The 24,761-nt window shown below is 32.9% G+C and overlaps 2 protein-coding genes across 2 annotated transcripts; one reads left to right on the top strand and one right to left on the bottom strand.

Moving 5' to 3' along the window:
- The first annotated feature begins 1,109 nt into the window (after positions 1-1,109).
- LOC123920441 lies at positions 1,110-7,106 on the top strand. Its single transcript, XM_045972699.1, has 3 exons — positions 1,110-4,171; positions 5,756-6,066; positions 6,340-7,106. The coding sequence occupies exons 1-3, from the start codon at positions 1,530-1,532 to the stop codon at positions 6,705-6,707; spliced, it is 3,321 nt and encodes a 1,106-aa protein (XP_045828655.1). The 5' UTR covers positions 1,110-1,529; the 3' UTR covers positions 6,708-7,106.
- A 1,387-nt stretch (positions 7,107-8,493) lies between these two features.
- Positions 8,494-24,492, bottom strand: LOC123920431 (pleiotropic drug resistance protein 2-like). Its single transcript, XM_045972690.1, has 20 exons — positions 23,765-24,492; positions 23,021-23,141; positions 19,195-19,283; positions 16,767-16,851; positions 15,547-15,837; positions 15,351-15,441; positions 13,935-14,835; positions 13,273-13,433; positions 13,049-13,152; positions 12,687-12,852; positions 12,547-12,606; positions 11,734-11,867; positions 11,221-11,553; positions 10,770-11,060; positions 10,597-10,680; positions 10,378-10,511; positions 10,047-10,274; positions 9,533-9,704; positions 9,167-9,421; positions 8,494-8,946 (listed from the first exon to the last, which is right to left on the bottom strand). Exons 1-20 carry the CDS (start codon positions 24,136-24,138, stop codon positions 8,677-8,679), a joined length of 4,344 nt encoding a protein of 1,447 aa, XP_045828646.1. The 5' UTR covers positions 24,139-24,492; the 3' UTR covers positions 8,494-8,676.
- Between the last annotated feature and the right edge of the window lie 269 nt (positions 24,493-24,761).

The raw sequence follows: 24,761 nt of genomic DNA, 5'->3' as shown, positions 1-24,761 counted from the left end.
ACATTTTTGTCAAAATCAATTAAGTAATTCTAAATACTCCTATGCACTTAGAAGGTGAAATTAAGTTTAATCAATGATAAGAGAAAATGGGCGTGATAGATTATTATAGAAAGAGATTATAAATAGAAGAAAAAGAGATTATTATGGAAAGAGGATTCGTCTGACCTTGTTAGATAAGCTTATAAAGAACGTGTATAAAAGTATCTCCAAAGTCGTCCCCATGAGCTTAGCTCAATTGGTTGGGACATCAGCATTTTATATGCAGGAGCCAGGGTTCGAACCCTGGACACTCCACTTATCCATCTTTAAAGGTGGAATTTCAAGCCACTAGGCTACCTGACCAAAAAAAAAAAAAAAAAAAGTATCTCCAAAGTCCAAACTCACGTCTATAATGTGATACTCCCTTAGATAAACTTATACTCTCTCGGACACAAGCAAAATTCATTTTTTTCTTATAATTGTCTCCGGGATGAAGTATTAAAGAACATGTATAGCACTTTCTCTTTAGTCTTTTATTCTTTTATAAGAAAATTTGTACTTTTTAGATTTATGGATCGATTAATGTATCTAGTTTATTTTTTAGACCAAATACATCAACCATTCTATGAATATAAAAGCTCAGTTTGGTAAAAATAAGTTATAAGCTAGCTGATAGTTGATAAGCTAGCTTATAGCTGAAAAGCTAGCTTATAGCTGATAACTGATGGCTGATAGCTTATAGCTGAAAAGCTAGTAGAATAAAATTAAAGTGTTTGGCAAATTTAGCTGTTGTAAATGACATAAAAATACATGATTAGTGGGTAGTTTTTTTTGGTAAGTGTTAGTGGGTAGTTATTATAATTTTTAAAAAATAAAAAAATTAAATTAATGAGGGTAAATATGGAATAAAATGAAAAAACTATAAGCTATAAACTCATACGCTATTTGAAATAGCATCTCAAAAAACGCTATAAGCTAGTTAAAGAAACTCGTTACCAAACACTTCACATTTTTTTCAAACAAGCTTATAAACTAGTTCAATAAGCTATAAGCTAACTTATTGGACTTACTTGAAAAAATTTTTTTTTTATAAACTAGCTTATAAAAAGGATAAGGGAGTAATTGATTGTGCAAGTGGACTTATATAATTATTATTTTCCATTTTAATATTCGCATAAACAAAAAGTCTGTGAGTCGAAACAAAACAAGTTGTACTTGTGATTTTCATTTCCATTTTGAGTTAACACAGCAGTTACACATATTCATTCACTTCACACTTTGACTGTTGAATTCCAGATTCAGATTATTCTTCGACCATGATTCTCATACTTCGCGTTTTCCCAAACAAGGTTTGACAACAACAACAACTACAATAATCTCAATCGCTTCTTCAATTTTTACTACTTCATCACTATCTTAATCCTCATATAAACATCTTTCTAGGGTTAGGGTTTTGGGATTCTTTTTTTCAAAGTTCCTCTTTTTATCGATTTATACCAAAATTCAACCAAAAGGGTATTTAGGGTTTGCGTTTGTTTAGTCAATTAACCATGCAATTCAGGCGGGGCGAAGAAGATTCGGGTCCTGATCCATTTAGGAGAAACCGCCTTGATGGGTTGGATCGGTCTCCGGTTCAGCAGAGGAAATTGAGTCCTCTGAAGGTGGATGGAGTTAGAAGGGTTAGTGGTGTTGGCAACAAAAGGGGTGGTGATGGATTTGAAGTAAGGGATTCTGATTGGCATTTGAGTAGTCGAAGAAGCGTTAGGGTTCAATCGAGGTCCCCTCCTGTTGATCGGGCAAGGAAAAGGTCACATTTTGATGATGGGGTTGGCAATAGAAGTTCTTCACCACCACCTTTGGGGTTGAGACCAAGATATGAGTATTCAAAAACCATGGATTACTGTGGTGTTGATGACGAAAAATTGGACGTGAAGCGTGTTTATCTCAATAGAGAAAAGGACTTGATTGATAGCAGATTAGGTGGTGGAAAGAGTATTGTGGATCAGAGGTTTTTGAGAAGTGAAAATGAAGTAGGAGGTTCATATAGGTCTACTATTCCGGATATCAGTGCAAGTGAAGTATCACGATATGAGGAAGACGGTGGGAACTTGCCTCCGCCGTCAAGGAGTGTGCCAACTGGGAGATTTGAGCATGAAAGGCTTCATCACCGAGAGCATTTGCCTGTGGATAAAGTACCCATCAGTGCAAGTGCAGCATCAGGATACGAGGAAGACGGTGGGCACTTGCCTCCACCATCAAGGAGTGTCCCAACTGGGAGATTTGAGCATGAAAGGATGCATCACCGAGATCATTTGCCTATGGATAGCATACCCATCAGTGCAAGTGCAGCATCACAATATAAGGAAGAAGGTGAGCACCTGCCTCCACCATCAAGGAGTATCCCAACTGGGAGATTTAACCATGAAAGGCTACATCACCGAGAGCATTTGCCTGTGGATAAGGTACCCATCCGTGCAAGTGCAGCATCACGATCTGAGGAAGACGGTGAGCACCTGCCTCCGCCATCAAGGAGTGTCCCAACTGGCAGATTTGAGCATGAAAGGCTACATCACCGAGAGCATTTGCCTGCGGATAAGGTACCCATCACAGAATCCCACGGTGGGGCTGATAAAACAATGTTTCATACAAGGGATGTTTCCTATTTCAAAGCATCTCCCTCTTATGCAAAGGATTTTGCAGGAACTTCTCACTTGAGGGATTATGGCAGCTCCTCCGTGGAAATGAGGAGGAGCGATTTTCTATGCTCGCGTGGTGACTGTGTCTGTTCGCTTACATCTTATGATGATCAGCCTAGGAGCAGCGGAAAGCTTGCAGAAGGTGAAGGATTTAGTGGGCATGGCCAAAGGCTACCCATAGACACTAGTAGAGGTCCTGAAATTGGGCAGAGGAATATTATGTGCGGTCATCGATGTGAGTATAGTCCTGCCAGGACGGATCATATGGATTATTTTAATTCCAGATTACATACAAGAGCAGCACAAGATGAGTATTTATATCAGTATGATGAGATACCTAGAAGGGTAGCTCCTCATGGTCGATTGGACTATGAGCAAGCTGTAATTGAATATGATAATAGGGAGTTGTCCAGAAAATATAATTCACATCCAGATTTAGATAGAACTGGTGAGAGTGAAGATTATTATTATCATGGAAATCAAAGAAGGGGTATTATGCATGAGCATGACTACCCTGCATCACAGAATCCAAAATATGTTGACTATCACGATATGAGAAGAACATCAATTGCACCAAAACAGGGTGTGGGGTATTTGCATTCTGGATATAATCATAGTGAAATTGGGAAAAGAATGCCAAATGATTATGAAGTTTCATATATGGATGCACCAGATGCTGGTTATCAAAAATCAAGTTTAAGAATAGAATATGAATCTCGAAGAGATGGCAATCCAGGGCTTCATCAAGAAAGGTTTCAGAGTTCACCACTGCCTAAGCATGATTCAGAAACCTACAGACAAGCTGTAAGAGTGCAGGAAATGAATCAGGATGTTGGCCTTCATAATTCCGATAGACTTATGAAAAGAAAATACTATGCCAATGAAGAAATAGATGGGCATGATTTGAGAACAATGAAATCAAGTAAATGGGGTGCAACTGAAGAATATCAAGATTATTATGAATGTGAAGAGTGGGTAGATGATGAAGATACGGTGTATTCATATGATAATGTTGGATCCAACCATAAGATATACAGGAAGCATACGAATAAATACAATGAGTTGGAGAATGAAGAAGGTTTTCCTTCTGATAAGAGGATATCGCCTCAAGTTTCTATGGGACATGTACAAAGACCATCATTTCGATCTCAGAAGTATTCCAGTCAAAATATAAGGCATCATTCAAAGTCCAGTTCATCAAACTGGTATAAATCTCAGCATTTTTCTAGAAGAAATGCAAATCAAAAACAACCTAAAGGTTGGAAAAAGTATCATGGACATTATGAGCACAATCATACAACTAATGACGAGTCATATGAAGATTTGGCAAGTGCTGCAGAACCTGAGCCAGCTGAGGGTTCTGAGGAGTTTTTACAAATGGTACATGAGAATTTCTTAACGTACTCCAAGACATTGAATCTGAACTTATCTGTCCAAAGAAGGTACCAGAAACAAGGAAAAGCTGGTTGTTTGTACTGCATCGTATGCGGTAAAAGGTCTGTTTTCTTTTCTATAATGCTCTTTTATCAAATGGAGCACTTCTCTAAACATATTGAATCAGGAGGTCCCTAGTATTTAACTTACAAGTGGAGTCAAGTACGTGTAATATTATTCTTGGGATCATGCTTTAGGGCAAATGTTCTTGGGATCACACTTTAGGTTATCAGACATAATTGTTGTACTTCATTAAGGGGAATGCATGGACAGTTCGATGGCACCAATCTCATGCCAATAAGATCAAACATATGGTGAACTGTTCTACGGATGAACATGAGTCACAAATCTTGCAGAAGTGGTGTACATGCTGTCGATGGTGCACATCAAATATAGTTTTGCTAACTGCTGTGTCGCATAGTTTTGAAGCTAGGTTTAATGTTTGTTAGAGCTGGCATTTAACTATAATTTTGTGCTAATGTACATGATTTAAGTAATTATTTTAGCCTCTGGATGCCTTTGAAATTTTAGACTATATATATTTGGGAAGGTTTGCTAGGATAACTTGGGACCCGAAAAGTTTATATGGCCTACGATCTTCGTAAAAAGGATTGCTTTGACATGCCATGGGGGAGAAATTCCACCCTCATTATGGTCCGTCTAATTGCGGCATTTGGGTTGTTTCATTGCAGCTTCCAACACCTGTATTTGGGTGTGAAAGGATGGATTTAGTCCCATGTTGCCTAGAGATATGACATATGTAGTGTTCAGAAAGCTTGGGCTGCCCTCACCTTACAAGCTGGTTTTATAAGGTTGAGTTAGGCCCAACCCAAATTTTAAGACATGGGATAGTAATTAGTAATACGAAGAGAATACAGGTAGGTTAAACTACTTAGGAAATTAGGATTGCTGATCATATAAATTGAATTTCCTACTAGAAGTATTGCTGCAAGTAATTTTAGGTTTTAGATTTTTAGTGGAACTAGGTGGAGGTATACAGTCCTCAAATAGATATGCTGCATATGTATAACAATTAAGATTAGGATTAATCTGAATCTGGAAATGTCAATAGAGGTTTTAAACTATTTTACTTGCAAGCATTATTCTAGTGAAGTTTTACAAAATCTATTATAGTTGTTTTTTCATCTCTCTCTTTTCCTTGAGGGAATTTATGGTTGGAAGTACTGGAGTCCCTAATCTTAGCTACTCCAAGGAAGTTGATGATATGCAAGTGGTTGTGCTCTGTTATTAGCTTTGACGGATCAGAAGGCTAATTATTATGCTGCCATATTCATTGTTGCATTATAAAACAATAATTTTGAGGCTATTTCTGACAACTGTTGGAGATTATAATATTCTAAATATGATCTTTAGTTATTTTCCTGATGGCTTCAATTATTACCATGACAAGCACCACCAAGTTTTATTTTATAATGCATGCATTTATTTAATACTTGAACTTTGTATACATTATAATGAAAATAGTGGTTTTTTATCTTTCTAAATTTCTTCTATACATTTTTATGCTTGAGAGAAGTTTATAATATATAAGTTATCAGTAAGTTTCATTTCTTAAGATTAATTGTAACATTTTCATAGACTCGTAACATGTTTTTATGTCCTGTTTATTTTTCTTTATGATACAGTTCCTCAAAGGAATTCATGGACACTCGAAGCTTAGTAACTCATGCTTTTATGTCCCATAAGGCTGGGCTGAGAGCTAAACACATGGGTCTTCACAAAGCCATATGTGTTATGATGGGATGGGATACTGCTGTTCCTCAAGATACAGTAACTTGGGTTCCCCAGGTCTTGCCCCATGCTGAAGCTTTGGCTCAAAAGGAGGATTTGATTCTTTGGCCGCCAATTGTTATCATTCATAATATTTCAATGTCTGATGACAATCCTCAAAACTGGAAGGTTATAAGTATGGAAACAATTGAGGCGTTTATAAGAGGTGAGTTTTTGTTTGAATGTTGACTCAGTTGAGATACTGTGCGATAATAAATATTCAAACTCAATATGATTTTTAATGAACCATGTATTTCTTAGTTTTATGGTTGATTTTATACATAAATACCCCATTTAAATATGTATGTTTAGCATAATAGATGTTATATTTATACCATCTACATGAACCCGTTATTCTTCCTTGGTTTCTTTACTCACCAATTGTGGCCTTATGAAAAATGCATATTTGGCAATTTTTTGTTTCTTTTCATGTTTGCAGGTAAAGGTTTTGTGAGGGGACGAATCAAATTATGCTTAGGCAAGCCTTCAGACCAAAGTACTATTCTGGTGAAGTTCTTGGGCACATTTGTTGGGCTGGGAGACGCAGAGAGGATTGGTAAATATCTTTCTGATAGCAACCGGGGGAGAGCTGATTATGGGAGGGTAAAATCCGAAGGTGTCAAAAATTGTAACATCGGAGATACAGATCAGGCAGACGAAGTGGAGAATTTACTTTATGGTTATGTGGCAATTGCAGAGGACTTCGAGAAACTAGATTTCAATAGCAAGAATTGGAGTTCGGTGAAGAGCAGGAAGGACATTGATGACCTGGATAAAGATCCTGTTAAAACCGACGAGAGGCGCTGATTATAATATACTTGACGGCTCTTTCAAGAATTTCATGGTTCCTGGTGCTTTAATTCGAGTGCTCTAATTGCATAATTTGTCCTTCCCTATGCTTATGTTAGTAGTTCTTGTATATAGGACAGGATCTGCAATTGTAAGAGTTCTTTTTCTGTTTGTGAATTCATATAACTGATTTGACTGAAAGCTGATGCAGAATCATGTGTTTCTGTGCTTTAGCAATATAGGCGTTTTATATGACCGTTCAGGATGAATGTATCCAAATGTTCTTAATATTATTTCATTTAAATACAATGGTTAAGGAGGAAAAGGCAGTAACTAAGGTCGTCCACAATGGATGATACTTAACCCATGATTTTATGTGTGGGAGAGTGCCAATTTGTTCCTTGCATTGTGAGCCTATGCATGAGTATCTCTTTGGAATGATTACCTTTTTATCTCTCCTTTGAAATGCAGGGTCAATTTAATAATTTTGGTTAAATGTGAAGTTGTTGGAGTATTTAGTAAATTTATTGTCCAACAACTTTACTAGATATTGAAACTGAAGAAAAAAGTTATTGGACAGTAAATTCTATTGAAGACTCTACCATCAAAGGTTTTGGGAATTACATAAAATGTATTTATTGTCTTATGAAATATTAAATGAGTAAATTTTACTAAGTTTGCAAGATGCTGCACTTATTTATTTTTTATTTTTTTTACTATATTATTACATCTAAATCAGTTCATTGCAATATTTCTGTATTAGTTATTACTGGCAATCACAAATACACACTTGATACAGGAGAGGGGGAAAATCCAATCCAATGCTTGTCTAATGTCGGTTGCCCTTTTCGTTTTTAATTCTTTTTTTTTTCTTTCTTGAAATGCATTTTCTGATCTTAAGTGTCCAACCATGGATGCTGCTTATGGTTTTTCTGATTCTGCTGTTCTTTCTTCTTTAAATGAAACAGTCTACCATGAAGATTCTGTGCTTTTAAATGAATTTGTCTAACAATAAAACAGACCGATATTTGTCTAAAAGAGGTCGCAATGGCTTTACAATCAAGAATTATCGGTTCAATGACTGTAATACATGATGCAGTCTACAACTGCCATGTATTTGTTTGGATCGTGATGCTCTGCAGGTTCATTTCTTGGGGAACTTTGAGACACCCAGCTTAGTTCAGCAGTGCAAATTTTGTCCCCAGCCTGGCATTTAAAAACACAGCTCCATGCGGTTGAATTATCACTACAAGACAATCATTTCAGCAGCCAAGAATTAAAACCTAAATGCTCAGGGGCATTGGATGTGCTCTTTTTCACATTGCATCTATCAGGTAAACAATGAAATCGGATTTTCAATGACTTTTGCCTCCCTTACATTTTGAGTTTGTTTACGCTTTAAAAAGGAAGTCTCTCTCAATGTACATAAGCAACATATGAACTGTACTTTTAAAATTAATTGAGAACTGAATAATTTAGAAATTAGATTTTACAGGCTTATGTACATTTGATGCAATTTCATCACTGAAGATTTCCAACACAAATAAAAATAATAGTTCTATTATATTCTTCGGTTTTGAGGTAAATTTTGTTCAATGTGCACTCTATTAAGATAAGTCAAATTCTCTGAAATTACTTGTACATTCCAACAATTGTCTGAGGTTAGGCAGCAACTTTGAAGGACAAATAATGAATCATTTTCTTCTTCACAGGTCTTAAGCTTGTTTGAAAAATGGTCCATTTTTCACAGTAATAACTGCAACTTCTTTTAAAATATTTTCAATTGTAACATGCACATGAATCATTATCATCTCAAATGTGATAATTTGGGAGAACAATAGATAAATACAAGCGAAAGAGCATTGAAAGCCAAAGTTGTATTTGTTTATACTAGCTATTTATGGTACAGAAGCATTTAAGTTTAAATATACCTCTTTACTTTGTTCTTCATTTATATTAGCTCTTTCTGTTTTTAATTCTGTATTATTTACCTCTTCTGGAAATTAAGGACTTTGATGCCATAAGCAAATACAAAAAGAAACACAAGAACAAAAACAATATGAGCCACAGCAACAACTCCAAGGAAGTCATATTCAAAGCCCATTTGTTCATTGAGATATGATTTTACAGATATTGTTCCAGCTCCAGGTACCTCAATTAGAGTCTCTTTGTCACCCAACTGTGAGGTCACTAGACCATATACAGTCCAAGCAGTTGGGCACGCCCAATAATACCATCTCCACCATATCGGAATTTGCTGCAAAAGGAGAAACTGAATATTAAGAACTATAATTACCAATTCTTTGCAAAGATTCTTAGTTATCAAGTTATCAAATTGGATTGGATTGCAGAAAGATTTCAATATATGTGCTTAATAATGTGAGAACTATATTCCTTAAATCATATAGGCTAATGTGAAATTTGTCCTGTCACTCCTTGAGTATAAATATATTTGAACTTTTCTTTGCTATACATACCGATTTGGGGATAACGAAACCCGAGAATATGTTCCAGAACACTAGAAAGAAAGACATAACAATTGCAGCAATCTGATGGTTTGGAGTCAGAGCAACAGTCATCATTCCATAAAGTGTGAAGTAGACGAAGGACATGAATATGAAGTAGTAGAACCAGATGAACTTGTCAGCTTGCCAAGGGAACCCCATCATCGAGTAAAGGATAAGGGTATAGGCAAGTGTTTGGATTGCAACGTATATACATTCTATTGCTACCTGCACGTCAATGCTTGTAAATTTCATAAGTTTGCTCAGTTATTGGGAATTCAATAAACTGTTGTTTTTCTGTTTCTTGTTTGTGTGTGAGAAAGGGTCAGCTTCATTTACCTGAGCAATTGTATAAGGGAGAGCTGAGTACATTCCGGCTGCTCTTTCACGGTAGAAGACTGTTCTTTCTACTGCTACTACAGGTTGAACTGAGGCAGTGTTGGTGGATCCAAGAAATAAAATAGCTGAATACATAGCTCCCATTAAATTCATAAGATCTTGTTCCTTGTGTCTGCAGCCAAGAAATAATTTTTCACCACATAATTCACCTTATATTCTGATTCTCAACAAGATTTCTTGTAGATGGTTGAACAATCTTATGGTAACTGTTGGTCAAAAACTATCCAACAAGGTATTGACGATTTGTACATATTTTTCATTCAATTTAAAATTTCAATAGAAAGTGTTATCCTATGCGTACAAAGCTTTAAGTTCTAGTATTGTCCAACGAGTAACCTATGATACTCTTGATCTTACTTGATTCATGTGTTTTCATATCAAAGGTTAAAACTTAAAAGTTAACAACTAACATCTCTTTAAGTACAATACCAACTTGGAGAACAAGTAAACTTACAGTTTATCTCCTTTTTTCCAGAAAATGAGTCCAAAAATAACACCTACAGATACCGACAAGAAGAACCGGATGGTATTATATTGGGGATTCCGCCAGTAGGACCATTGCTGTTTCCAGAAGCAAGCTTTGCATTGAGTAGTAAAGGACCGGGAGTGTTTAGTAGCAAAATTAAGATCTTTTGTTCCTGGTAATGGTGTGCTTAGCTCTTTAATAAGTTCTTGATTCGTCCTGAAAAGAGGAGCTTATATCAGAAAGGAACATTGCTGTGCTTAACAAAAAAAAAAGGAACAACAGTAGTAATGCGGGGAAGCAACTTCTACTATTACTTAACTGATACAATTCTGACTTAATATACAATTCTGCAAAATCTACACTAAGCTGAGACTCAACTGTTGGAGAACTGATCTCCAACATCCACGTGGCAGGATTATATCCATCTTTGATTTTAGGAATCCCTGAAATAGCCTGTAAAAGGTTTACATAATTTATAAGATTGCAGAATTTGAGATTTTTTTATATTTTGCAGTGCCACTGCCGAAGTCATACTCACCTCAAAGTACCTGACAAGCTTCTGAGATTGTTGACCAAGGGGACCACTGTATATTATTTGTCCTCCTCTCTTCATCAAAAGCAGCTGAATGAAAGACGAAATTGAGAGAACATTGTTTTTCATTAACTCTCATAGAAGTAAAAGTTCATCTCCCAAATTTTGAGAAGTTATACCTCATCAAAAGATTCAAATATATCAATGCTTGGTTGGTGAATTGTGCAGACCACAGTTCTCCCTGTATTCGCCGTATTTCTGACAGTACGCATAACAATTGCTGCAGCTCTAGCATCAAGGCCTGATGTAGGCTCATCCATAAAGATGATAGAAGGATTGGCAACCAATTCTACAGCAATGGTTAGTCTCTTTCTTTGTTCTGTTGATAAACCATCTATTCCAGGAAGGCCTACTAAAAAATTCCTCACTGGATGTAGCTCAACAAGTTTCATAACTTCCTCAACAAACATCTGTAGTAAGAGAGGATGGTTAAGAATTAATCTGTTCACGAAGTTACATCGCTGGGGATGATTTGGCTAAATATTTTATTGAACAAAGCATGCTGCAAAAAAAAGTTCATGAGGGGGTCTTGCGGAGTTAGATGTAAGAGTTCATTAAAATAAAACAAACCTTCTGTGTTTCTCCGTTGACCTCCTTACCGAGACGTAGCCAAGCTGAAAAAACAATAGATTCATAGACTGTAAGATTTGGAGAGTGGATATCATTCTGTTCACAGTATCCACTTATTCGAGCAAAAGTTGCTTGGTTCTTTGGATAACCGGATACACTAATGCTTCCTTCAATATAACCACCAGTTTTTCTTCCAGCAAGAACATCCATCAGTGTGGTTTTTCCCGCACCAGTTACACCTACTAATGCTGTTAGTACTCCAGGCCTGAAAGCACCACTTACATCTCTTAGTAATTGGAGCCGACTCTCTTCAAATCCTTGTTTTTTGATTTCCTGCTATGAGAATACTATTAAGACATTGTAAAGGCATAAAGAGGAATACTGTAACCCATGAAAGTTGATAATCAACAAAGAAGTTTCTCCTTGGTAGGAAAATAGAGTAGTGAAAAACAATGCTGAAGTGCATAATAATTGTAGGATGATTAAAATGAAGTTAGTGTTTGCAGAACTTACGGCTGGCATATTGATGTAGTAATTCACGTGATCGAAAGCAAGCGATAGTGGCCTAAAGGGTAACACCATTCCCCTCTTGGTTGTTGCATTGAGAATTGGACGCTCTGAGGTATTTCTTTCTTCCATTTCAATGTCTGCATGTATAGTTGTTTTATTTTAGTTTGTGTTTGAAAAGGAAGTATATTATAGCCGATAGATATTTGGTGTGAATATTGAAAAATGACGAAATCCTAGGAGAGCATCAATGGAATATACATTTCATATTGTGCAGGACAAAAATACACATTTCTGATGAAACCAAACTAGATCAAAGAATGAATTTAGAATTTCTCTCACAGCTTGCTATAATATCTAATTATATTCCAGGAGTAAGTTGATATGTTTGTACTTTACCAGAAAGAAGTTTAAGGCTTACCAGAAAGAAAAAAAAAAAGCTTTTAAAATCAAACTGATATTTAGGGCCCGTTTGGCCTAGCTTTTTTTTCTCTTCTTTTGACTTAAAAGTAAAAAGTTAGGCCAAAAAAAGCTATAGTAAAAAAAAAAAACAGTTTCAATATTTTAGAAAAAATAATAATATATTATCAAATATATCTTTTAACCCTATTATTATAATAAAAAACAACAACTTTTAACATTTTTTTTATAAAAAAATTTAAGATTTACCAAACAATTTTAAAAAACTATTATTTCTAGCTTTATGATTAAAAGAGCTTCCACACCTAAAAAAAGCTAGGCCAAACGGGCCCTTAGTTCCTAAGAACATAATCTTTCTATACATTTGACATTAAGAAAATGTTAAGGTTGAGTAATTACTTTCAAATGGATTTTTCTCGTTTTCTTCCTCCAGAACAATGGATTTAGAATCACCAAATGCTGCAATTCAGTGTTAAGTCATTGTTAGAGACAGTCTTATAGCAGAAACAAAATCAGAAACAAGCAGTATGGTGACTTACGATTCAAAAACGTTAGGGCGACAATAAAACAAATGTTGAACAGTAGTGAAAATCCTAAGAGAGCACCAACACAAATCCAGTACCAATAATCTTCTGTAAACATGCTTCTAGCCTTGAGAAGAGCCTTCCCAACTGTAGGTTCAGGAACTCTTGGGTCCAAATTTGGCTGTAACGGATCATTAAAAATATCATATCTATCGTAAAAGTCATGCATAAAATAAGTTGTGATTGATTAGCAGTATAAAAAGTTTTACACTGATAGTGCATCAAAACTAATATCATATGATAAATAAATGAATACAGTTTTGCAAGTAAATGAAATCATGGTGTGTTTTTTTTCTCTCATATGTTAAGGATCTTACAGTACTCCATCTCTCATCTAGGAACTCATTGATGGCAATAGCATTCTGACCATACATCATAGGAGAAGCATAATATCCCCATATCATCCAAGGTTCAATGTCATCTGTAAAGGTCATTATTAAAGATGCATGAGCCATTCATTTCTCTAATACTTTGTTTTCTGCCATGCATTTAAATTTGACCAATGAAGTTTATAAGGTGCAAAAGAATAAATAAGGCTCACCTCTTGCTATAATGAAGCCACCAAGTAAGAAAACAAGTAGCAATATAAAGGTACCAAGTGTATTTGCCACAACTTGTGTTCTTCCAAGAGCAGCAATGAATCGGAATAGAGATAGACCCATCTGATGAATGCAGAAGAATGCTAAAAACTGTCGAAAAAATCTGTTACAATTGTACAAATTCAGTTGAGTCAGGTTATCTCTTGTTACTTTCAAGTCAATAAACAAAACATACGCTAAACAAATTATGAAAATGTGTTGAAATATCAACCTTGATTTTATCAATAATGGTTGAGATTGCAAATTCTATGAAGCACGGACACCAGACACAACACAAACACTGACACGTCGACACCGATAATAATTTGAGAAGATGACATAATTCAGTATAATTATAGGTGTCGGTGTCCGACACCGGGACACGCCTAACCTGAGGAGTATCCGTGCTTCATATACTTTACTCTCTACTTATTATAGAAGACTCAAATCCAAAAGGCCATGTAGTTAACAATCATAAACATAAACATAGAAATAATTAACAAATTATGAACATGCAAGGTTTTCACATACTAATTTTCACTCAAGGAATAAAAAAGTTATAGGTCTACTTGTAGCAGTATTTAAAAACTTCTAAAATACAAACAACATTAGTGAATTTTCATACCTGCTTGCAGCTGGAGCAAACCCTATAGTATAATAAGTAAGAACAACCCATAATCCTGACTCAAGGAAAGAGAGAGGGATCCTAAGGATCCATATTGGAAGTGCAAAAGCCCAAGCAGGATAAAATAATAAATCTCTCTGCTTGAAGAAAACAGGAAGTCTAAAAATAGTCATTGCAAGCTCAGCCATTCCATTGAACATTATATTAATCAAACTGAAGAATAGTGCACCATAAAATTTTCTCCCATCTTCAAGTTGACCATATTTCATTTCTGTTCTTAAAAACACTGTCATAGCAATCAAAGACATAATCATAATCTGACTAGTCTTAAATATGTATATAAAAGCGCTTCGCTTTGTCAGTAGCCACTCTCTTGCAAAGCATGCCTTGAAAAGTTCTAGTTTTGTGATTCCATATTTATCCTTAACCAATGCTGCAGGATGAGTTTTCGCGCGGTCATATGGAACCTCTAGCTCTTCAGAAAGTTGTTGTCCAATTCCATAACTTTTGAAGTGAGTTACAAACTCGGTAACACTGATATAATGGTAAGGTTTGTCCCTTATGAACCAGTACTGCTCTTGATCCTTTCTAGAAGTAACCTCTTGTAAGAAATCTGCAACTCCTTTCCTTTCGGGACATTTGAATCCTACACTCTCGAAAAAATCGAGTACATTTTTGCGTGGACCTTGGTAAACAATCTGACCTTCTGAAAGTAATATTATGTCATCAAAAAGATCAAATGTTTCTGGTGCAGGTTGTAAAAGAGAGATTATCATTGTGACATCCATGATATGAACTAGCTGCCTCAAGAACCTGACTATTTGGAAGGTTGTAGAACTATCTAGACCGGTCGAGATCTCATCCATTAAGAAAACTTTTGCAGGTCCTACCAGCATCTCACCTGCATTCGATATAGGAAGGCTACACTGCTTGAGAATTGACAAAGAGGAGATTTGAAATATTGAAAACATTGAAGCATTTGGGTCTGTTTGGATTTATTTGAGCTTGTCTACTAGCGTAAGCACTTGGAAACACCTTATGACATGTTCATTAACCGTTTTCAGTTTATTTTCATAAGCTATCTAAGATAACTTATGAAAACAACTTATGGCTTATATGGAAACAATGACTTTATTTTATCTGTCTTTGATTATAGGAATAACCTATATATATATGTAAGCGCTAAATTAAGTTGTTTATCCAAACATGATCTGACAGTTTGCTAGTTTTCTGGAAAATGTTTTAATTTACTGTTTTCACCATCTCTTGTACAAATCTTTGAAAACAGAAAATAAAACAAATTACAAGGAAAATTTTATAATTAAAAGTGAAAACATAAAATGTTTTCTCAAACCTAACATATCATATTTTCTCTCTTTAGTAACTTCAAAATTTTCTATAACTATTTTCTCATACCAGTAGTTAACCGCTTTTTCTCTCCACCAGATATTCCCCGTCTCATCTCATCTCCCACCAAAGTATCAGCACACATTTCCAATCCAAGAATCTGAGTCCATTTTCATTGATATCAGACAGCAAGAAATATTATAATGCTGATAAAATGTAGAGTATAGTAATAATAATCAAATAGAAATAAATACATCAATTAAACCTTAAGAACATAATCTGTGATGAGACTTGTTTCTTGACCTTCCATTGCAGTGGCTTTCATGAAAGCATCTATATCAGGATCAGGTTTGATTCCTAAACGTTTTTCTCTCCTTGTCAATTCCACAAGTAGATCATGCCTTGTTCCTACTCCCAAGCTTCGTCCTGAAAAGTCTAGTGTCTCTTTTACTGTCATCTCTCCATGATGAAGATTATGTTGACTAATATAAGCACATGTTCTTTCAGGAACAAATTCTGATAACTCATGACCACAGTAAGTCACTCTTCCTGATACCTATTCATATGAAAATTTTGATCATGCAAAATCAAAAACTGAAAAACATATGATAGTATTAAAACATTTTCAGCATGATCTTTAATGTATTTTTATTTATATGTTACAGCATGTTTAACCTTATTTTTTTTCCATCAAATAGCCTAGTGGCTAGAATTTCACTTTTTAAGGTGAATAAGTGTGAGTACCAGGGTTCGAGTCCCGGTCCCTACATATTACATGCAATGTCCCTATCAGGGGCGTCTCCGGATTTTAGGAGGCTCTGTGCAAAATATAAAAGTGACTCCTTAATATAAAAAATATAATTTTTTTAAAAAAAAACTGTCGATTTAAATTGAGTATAATATAAAAAAATTATTTTTATTCTTGTAAACATATAGATTATCAATATTAAACCAATTGCATTAAATCAAGTGGATAAGAAATACAAAATAATTATCTTTGTATATAACGTCAAAAAGGAACCTTCTAATCTGAGGTTAAATTTTATACAAAGATTAAAATGGACTAAAACTATATTTACGAGTATAGATTACTAATCTATTGATACTCATATGATATTATATGAACATTAACGATATATAACTATTAGTTTAGGGCCTAAAAACTAATCTATTAATATACATATGATATTTTATGGGTATAAATAATATATAAGTAATATTATAGGACCTCAAAATTCTGAGCTGAGACCCTCAAAATTTTGAGGCCCGATGTCGTCGCACACCTCGCACATGTGTGCGAGCCGCCACTGGTCCCTATCAACCGAGCTATGCTCACGGGACACTGCATGTTTAACTTTATGATTGGTAATGTGTATAATGTTCTGAATCATATTAATGTTCATGCTCAAGTTATCATTTAAATTAACCATTAAATGTTATGCATATTTTGTTAGAAACTTCAAATGGAAAGGATGGCCAACCAACCCTTAAATCTCTGTCCAGTTTGGCAGCAAGTGCCTGCAGCAGTGTGGTTTTTCCTGATCCGGGAGGTCCCAATAGCAATGTAAGTCTGTACAGCGTTTGAGAAAGATAAATACAAGACAAGAGAAAAAAGAAAGAGTAAGCAATGTATTTCAAAATAAAACATTTATGCTTTTGTAAGGTATTGTTTGGTCAAAAGAAATTGTGAAGTGAGAAATAGGGGGCAAAAACAACTTATACACATTTTAAAAATACACGTAAATCACAGATATTCATAATATTTTGATGTCAAAAAGTTATTTGTCAATAGAAAAATAGAAATGTGTTCTTCACGCAATTTGGAGAAAATAAAAAAGGTGTAGACCCCATAGTAGTGTGTTTTTTCCTCTTCCAAAATTAGGGATGGCAAAAAAACTCAAACCCGAGAGACCCACCCGAACCCAAACCCAAGTCAACGGGCGAAACCCGATTTGACTGGGTTTTGGTTTGAGTTCGGGTGACACCCGATAATATGGGTGTGGGTTTGGTATCAGTCAAACCCACACCCGAAACTCATACACCCACCCGAAAATATTTTATAATTACCTAATTACCCCCATAGTCTCCCTCAATTTCCTTGGAAGACCTTAAATTTTAGTTGTAATTTAATTTCTTGAAAGTCTATGTTGTAATTTCTTGAAAGTCTATGTTTGAATTTCCTTGGAAGACCTTAATTTTAGTTGTAATTTAATTCAAAGTCTATGTTGGAATTTAATTTCTTAAATTTGCAAATTATTTTCAAATGTGCTGCGGGTTTGGGTTTGGGTGGAAAAAACCCGAACCCAATGGGTGTGGGCGTGGGTGTTGTTTTGCCACCCGAACAATCTTTGGGTTTGGGTTTGGGTGATGATTTCGGGTGTGGGTTTGGTAAGTGTCAAACCCGCACCCGTGGGCGCCCGTTGCCATCCCTATCCAAAATAGCCTGTCATTTACTTTTTGCATGTGTGGTGGTGTATCTCTCTTCTGGATTTCTCAATTATCGATCAACTAAATGAACATTTTTCACATGTACTAGTAAATCATAAAAGAATTTTTCACCATGAATCAAATTCGGGTTTTTTCGAACGGTTCATTTTAAAAGGAGTTTATTAGTCACTTAAGTCTATATTTTCGTCAAAAAAAGAGTCTATTATCTTTATTCTTTTATTTCAACTTTTTATTATTTAGACAAAAATTTAGAGTGAGGGGATACTTTGATAGTATGTAGCATTTATGACCTTTTTGTTTTTTGGCAAGTAAAGTCATTCTCATGTCAAATTTTTGCATCAATTGAGACCAAGTTAACACCCTAAAAAAACACTATTATATTGTTTTTGGTTTAGAGAAAACAAAATATATTTATAAACCAACATAAATATCCCAAACATAAATAAAATGTAATAAAAATATAGTAATGTAAAGGGGATATTTTAAACTTTTTCAACCTAAAACAACAAGACTCTAGTCTCCACTAGTTGTGCTCTAGTAGACAAGCTATATAGAATTTTGAGCAGTTTTAAAATTTCACGTGATTTTTTTTTGTCATGTTTCATTTTCTTCTTAATGAAACAAAGTAGACCCTATCAAGACTTTTTCTCTCAAGGAACAGAAGAGATTCCTTTGGAAAAAGAGAAAAATTTCAGTGATATATATATGGTGTGAGATATTTGTAAGGAGTAATAAGCTTGAGTCTCTTAATCATATGATCAAAATTTAACATTTTGATTTATCGATAAATAAACTCAATGAACTAATCAATCTAGCTAGGTTTATCTATATCACCAAATTTATTTTATGATTTTCTCTTTTTAACATTAACCTCATAATACTAGAGAGGATCTGAATTCAATTCAGGTACAATCAATAATAGGTCCAAAGGTGTTTGGAGTTCAGTCCCACTCTAGAGAATATAAAATATTGTTACTTTATCAAATATAGGATTCCCTCTTATAATATAGTATTTTTTTGAAAAAACAAACAAAACAAAATATCTCTGGAAGCAACTACAATAATGATTAAGAGTTCGAACTTTAGACTAAATAGTTAAGAGATTCAATTATTGATCAGTGTCTTTTGAAAGTGGTGACTATCGCAATTGGTCTTCTTTTTCTTAACTTTAGCAACTAAAAAGTGTGCTAACAAACATGGATCCACTATGTAACCAAAAAAAAAAATGGCTCCACAATATTTTTTGTTAAAAAAAACAAAATCTCTCCACGCACAACTGCAGTAATGATCAAGAGAACAAACTCATGATCAAATAGTCAAGATTCAATCATCTATCACTATCTTTTCTTTTTCTTAATTTTGATTAAATAGTCAAGATTCAATCATCTATTAATAAGATTAAGAAGTGTCCTATGTAATGTAACAATATAGTATTAATAAATATGGCCCCATCAATTAATAGTACCTTGCGGGTCTAATAATTCCACTAACATCTTCAAGTATTTTGATAACACTCTTCTTTGAGGGGAGAAGCTTGATTGATCCAAGAACTCCCTGCATGTTTTCAACAAGGACAATATCATTACACAATTAATGCTTTTAGATAAATGCATATATGCTCAACAACTAATTTTAAGGAAATTATTAATGTGGTGGTTGAAAAGGTAATGCGATAGGAGTATGTAACCAATTCAATTTAATACGGTGCTAATTTAAACCATTCGAACTTCGACTCCTACATATAAAAGTACTCCGTAATATCTTTACTAACTAAGTTAAACTCACAGTAACATAAATTGTGAGATTTTATTCATTGTATGGTTCATGTCTTTCTATATTTTCAACATTAATAGAGACATTTAAATTAATTTATATTTCATTATTTAATTTCCAACCATAAGAAGATTTGTAGAGGGAGTTATTGTCAGATTATTCATATATAATATAATCCACGTCATCAAATATAATTATTTTAGTCACTTCACAAAATTTTAATTTTTCATTTCATTCTTTTAATTATTTCATAATTAATCAAAAAATCTTAATCAAAAATCAAAAAATTACGTGAGTGTATCTATAGTCATGTGACTGTGGAAGTCTTGCTCATTATTTGTCTCCCTCCTGATAGTAATGTCTTATTATAGGATAAGTGAGAGTCTTTTGGCTATCTTTACTTTTGGCTATCTAATGGAATGCTTAAATAATATTCCGAAGACACTCGTTAACTATACCCCAACTTTATTACTCTGATAAATAGTACTATTTCACTTTCCAGCCGTCTCCAGTATTGTTCATTTGTAATAATTGGATATGAAATCCATATAAGATTTGGCTGTACTCACCAACTAGACCAAATGACACGCACTGATATATTCTGTATATATAATTCCTAGATAGTTTTCATACTATCCATCTTAACTCTAATCCACATCATCCACTTACATCCAATTAAATCACACAATAATGCCACATCACTTTCTTATATTATATCATTCTCATCTCTATTTTTTTTATATTATATCAATCTCATAATAAATAATAAAGAATTATACTTCTCCAATTATCCAAAAATTGATGTCACAAGATGTTACAGTTTTCTACATTATTATTGAATTATACCTCTCCAATTATCCAAAAATTGATGTCACAAGATGTTACACTTTTTCTAGATTACTATAACATTCCTTAGTGACAATGAAGATGAACATAGTTGGATTCTCTTTCAACATTTATCTCATTTAAATGTCAACCGTTTTTATAGAAACAATAAAGAGTTTATAATTTAGTCACACAAAAAAATACGAAGAGTGTATACATTATTGACTTAATTACATTTCTATTGAGTTTAGTTTTTAGTTAAAACAAATTACATTTTCAAACCATAGCTCCTATCTACCCTCATGTGTCTGCTATAGTAGCTGGAAAAGCAAATCTAAAGTTGAAAGTTCGAATTGTTCATGTGTGGAATGTAACAGACAAATACAAACCAAATTGAGGTTACGTCCATGAATATGTTGTTTGTTGATGAAAAGGTGATGTACTATCTTGATATACTTCTCACATTTTCACAAAATCTCTATTGATGTTTTTTTTTTATTAACTTTTTCCTTTTTTTTTACTTTGATCATCCAGTGTGATAAGATTCTTGCTACTTTGGGAAATAGTTTGGTTTCAAAGATAAAAAAATTGGTTGACGAAGGATCAACATATAAGGTTGAAAATATATTGGTTGGAGGAAGTGATAAGTACATCACTTTATTATTATTATTATTATTATTATTATTATTATTATTATTATTATTATTATTATTATCATTTTCACAACACTTATCGTTACAATTTATATGAATAATTTTTTAACATTATAATATAAAATACCACATAATACCTGTGCATCGCACGGGTGTGGGAGTAGTACTTGGAGATAATTAGATCGTTCATTAATAATTCAAACTCATGCATGTTTTACAAAATTGACGTATTGAGTTGGAAGCATTCAAGGATATTATATATCATATATATTTGGACATTTTTATTATAAAATCTAAAACAATTTAATGTGTCGTCGTTTAATAGTATCATGATTAACAAAAATTGTAGTTTATCACGTTTAGTAAAAATAGTAAGAATTTGTTCAAAAAAATTAGTAAGAGAGTATAGCCATTAATAAAAATTACTGTCTCTGTTTAGGACGAGTGGCATATTTGGAGGTCAGAAGTGAGTCTCATTTTTAATATAATACATACTTGTATTAATTAGTATTGCAAGTTGTAACATGCAGAAGTACCGCACCATATGGTACATGATGCACAAGTTAGCGATTTCATTATAACGAATTTGAATTTTACAAAATTCACTGTTGGATTGAAAGTTTATATCATATAGATCATTCATAATTTTTTTTTTTTTAAAAAATTGAAAATTATCTGATATGTTATTGAGACCCGTCAAAATTAACGGTTTATGAATTTTTATTAAATACCGTTAATTTTTATGAGTCTCAATAACATATCAAATGATTTTTTATTTTTTAATTTTTTTTATGGATGATCTATATAATATAAACTTTCAATCCAATGGTGGATTTTGTAAAATTCGTATTCGTTATGATAAAATCGATGACTTGTGCACCATGCACTATATGGTGCAGTCGTGCATGTTAGTCAAAGCCTTAATTAATAGTATTATTTTTAAGAAAAATGTTAACTAGCGGTCATGAGCTACTAGTTAAGAAATTAAATATGATAAAAATATTTCGAAATTGTTTAGTCCACCTTTTTTTTGGACAAAATATAAGTATAAAAAAATTGTTATTTTCAATACAATATTTTTACTTAAATAGTGTGTTAGGAACATTAGTTCACTGATCTCAAATTAATATTCTCCAGATTTATTTGATCTATAAAATATAAGTATCAGACAAAATAAACTTTTAATGTATTGAATAATTTATTGTCTTTTATGATATTTGGTAGACAAAATGTTATTGTATTTTGGTATTTTAAATACCTTGTATGTGTGGTAAAAATGTGTGGCGATAAAAAATTGTCATGTGAATTAATGAGGAATAAAAATTTCAATTTTTGTTGAGTCTCTTGAACTCCAACTTGTCCGGTCTAAAGATCAATTTTAAAATCAAACACGTTACAACTAGAGTTGTCACATTCAATTACTTATATTTTAGCGGATCAAACACATATTTATAGTTGTATAAAACATCAACACTTTATAGAATTAATTTAATAAAATTATTATTTTTTATATTTTATTTGATAAAAAATATTTGTCTAGTAAGTACAACTAACATTTAATATATTTGGACGTTAGTTCAAATCTTCAATTTATTAGTTTCAATATTTATTGTATTTGAGTATCTTTGAAACCGTCTTTTACAAAAGTTGTAGTTCAACTGACAAAAAAATATTGAAATGGTTAGGTCGAAAGTCATGACCAGAGTTCGAACCATGCTCTCTCACTTGTGTCTAAATTTATGATGACTTTGTCATTTTGTTTATGTAAAAAAAAATATCTTCTATTAATTTATGTAAAATAATCAAATATATTATTTTTTTTAGATTTATTGAATAATTGATATATCTATAATTTAATATAAATCAAATATATGAATTTAAAAAATGAAATATTTATTTATAATTAAGGCAATATTGAGTAACTGTTATCAGAAATAATAAGAATGGTAGGTTGGATAGGTTAAAAAAGACAAATAATTGGAATGGTAGAAGTGTGACCACATGCATATATTGAATAGTTACTGACAAAGATTATAATACCTGTATTGCATTCATGGTTGAGTTCACAAGCGTTGGTAATGCTCTGCTTCCATTAAATGCATCTCCTTCTACACACAATTTCTCAAATCTTACTTCAACCTTTGGAATCTCTATTTCAACCCTGTTCCACAAAAATACAAATCAACCTAACTTATAAGCTACTATTGCAAAAATCATCATAGTATATAGTACTATTACACAATATATCATCCAATTAAAAATAAAACTGAAATCATATATATAACTAATATATGATTACTATTATTATTATTATTTTAAATATAATTAATATTGTACATGATTGAGATACTCTCCAAACTGAAAAATATATAACCCAACCATGATCGATAAATCACTTGAGTGATAAGAATATGACTTATCGATCATGACATATAACTAACAATATTAACATTTTTCGTTTTATAAAAAATTAAAAACTTTTCCAGCAAGAGCATGAACAGCAAAATTAGATTATATATTATATTCTAACTTAAAAAAAATGTAATCTAATTTAAAGAGTTCAGTGATAAGAAATTGATTTTTCGATCACGACATTCAACATGAAAACTAACGATACTAACATCTATCGTTCTATAAAAAAAAGAGAAAATGTTTTCATCAAAAGCATGAACACAACAATTTGGGTCTAGCTAGAAATTTATTATAATTAATATATAAGAAAAGTAATGGAATAAGCATAAAAAAAAAAAAAGCAAAAATAATTTTAAAAAAAAAATGGAAAACCTTTGAATCCTCTCCTTCATCTTAAGGAGAAACTTTTCATTATCTTCTTCAACAGTTCTTAGTATACCATCCATAAGTTTATTCTTATCATGAATACCAAGCTTGGATATATCAATTTCTTCATAACTAAATCCACCACTCTCTATAACTTGTTTCACAATGCTTTTCTTTAGCCTTTCAAAAGTAGGAAGTCTCTCTAAGGCTGCCCACTTAAGTTCTTCTTCATCATCAACATCTTCCTTTTTGTTATTCCTCTCAAAGACATGATCACCACTTGTTGATGGCCAACTTCTCCTACTTGATGAAGATCCAATATTCATCCTTAAGCTACTTATTGACCTTAATACTTCATCACCATCTAACCCTTCTTCCATTTTTATCTAAATTATAAGGTTATACATATAAGCTAATATTTATGGGTGTTTTTGTGTGGTAGTTAATGAAAATTCTTATGGGTAGGTATTGGTAGGGAAATTTGAGAGTACCACAAATGATTTATGTGTGGAAATTGGATGGGTAGAGATGTTTTATTGTCTACATAATTGGACATGAAGTGATGGCTTGGATGAATAATGCTTCTCTTGGCGTCGTGTCTAATGTCTAATTCAATCTAAGTAGTATAGTTTTCTTAAATTCTTAAAATATGTACTTTTTAAGGAGAATGTTTAGTTTATGGTTAAAGAAAAGAAATAAATCTTTAACAAATTTAATAATAAGTTATGAATGTCAAGTTAATCTTGGAGCATATAATTGACTTTACTATCATACTCTCTGATCATTTTTAAAAAGTGAATTGTTTCTTATAAAATAAAAATGATCAGAAAAAATATTATATTATTCGTAGGTTGTGATCAAACTCGAGACCACCTTTATCACTATACTTTTTAATTCTTCTGGCTAGCTCAGTTATACTAAACCAACTTTATAATTCTAATAAAAAATAATTAATTTTATAACTAATAAAATTAAAATATATTATTTTGTTGACGATGACAAA

This window comes from Trifolium pratense, linkage group LG1, assembly GCF_020283565.1.
Source record: "Trifolium pratense cultivar HEN17-A07 linkage group LG1, ARS_RC_1.1, whole genome shotgun sequence".
Taxonomy (NCBI): domain Eukaryota; kingdom Viridiplantae; phylum Streptophyta; class Magnoliopsida; order Fabales; family Fabaceae; genus Trifolium; species Trifolium pratense.
Note: the sequence above shows the minus strand (reverse complement) of the source record. Positions and strands in the feature narration are given on the sequence as shown.

Excerpts from the sequence above, each read along its gene's own strand:
- LOC123920441 (XM_045972699.1), top strand. The coding sequence starts at position 1,530 with ATGCAATTCAGGCGGGGCGAAGAAGATTCGGGTCCTGATCCATTTAGG. Across the intron at positions 4,172-5,755 it reads TGCATCGTATGCGGTAAAAG|TTCCTCAAAGGAATTCATGG; the intron begins GTCTGTTTTCTT and ends TTTATGATACAG. Across the intron at positions 6,067-6,339 it reads AATTGAGGCGTTTATAAGAG|GTAAAGGTTTTGTGAGGGGA; the intron begins GTGAGTTTTTGT and ends TCATGTTTGCAG.
- LOC123920431 (XM_045972690.1), bottom strand. The coding sequence starts at position 24,138 with ATGGAAGAAGGGTTAGATGGTGATGAAGTATTAAGGTCAATAAGTAGC. Across the intron at positions 19,284-23,020 it reads CAACCATGAATGCAATACAG|GGAGTTCTTGGATCAATCAA; the intron begins GTATTATAATCT and ends GAAAACATGCAG. Across the intron at positions 13,153-13,272 it reads TGGCTTCATTATAGCAAGAG|ATGACATTGAACCTTGGATG; the intron begins GTGAGCCTTATT and ends TGACCTTTACAG.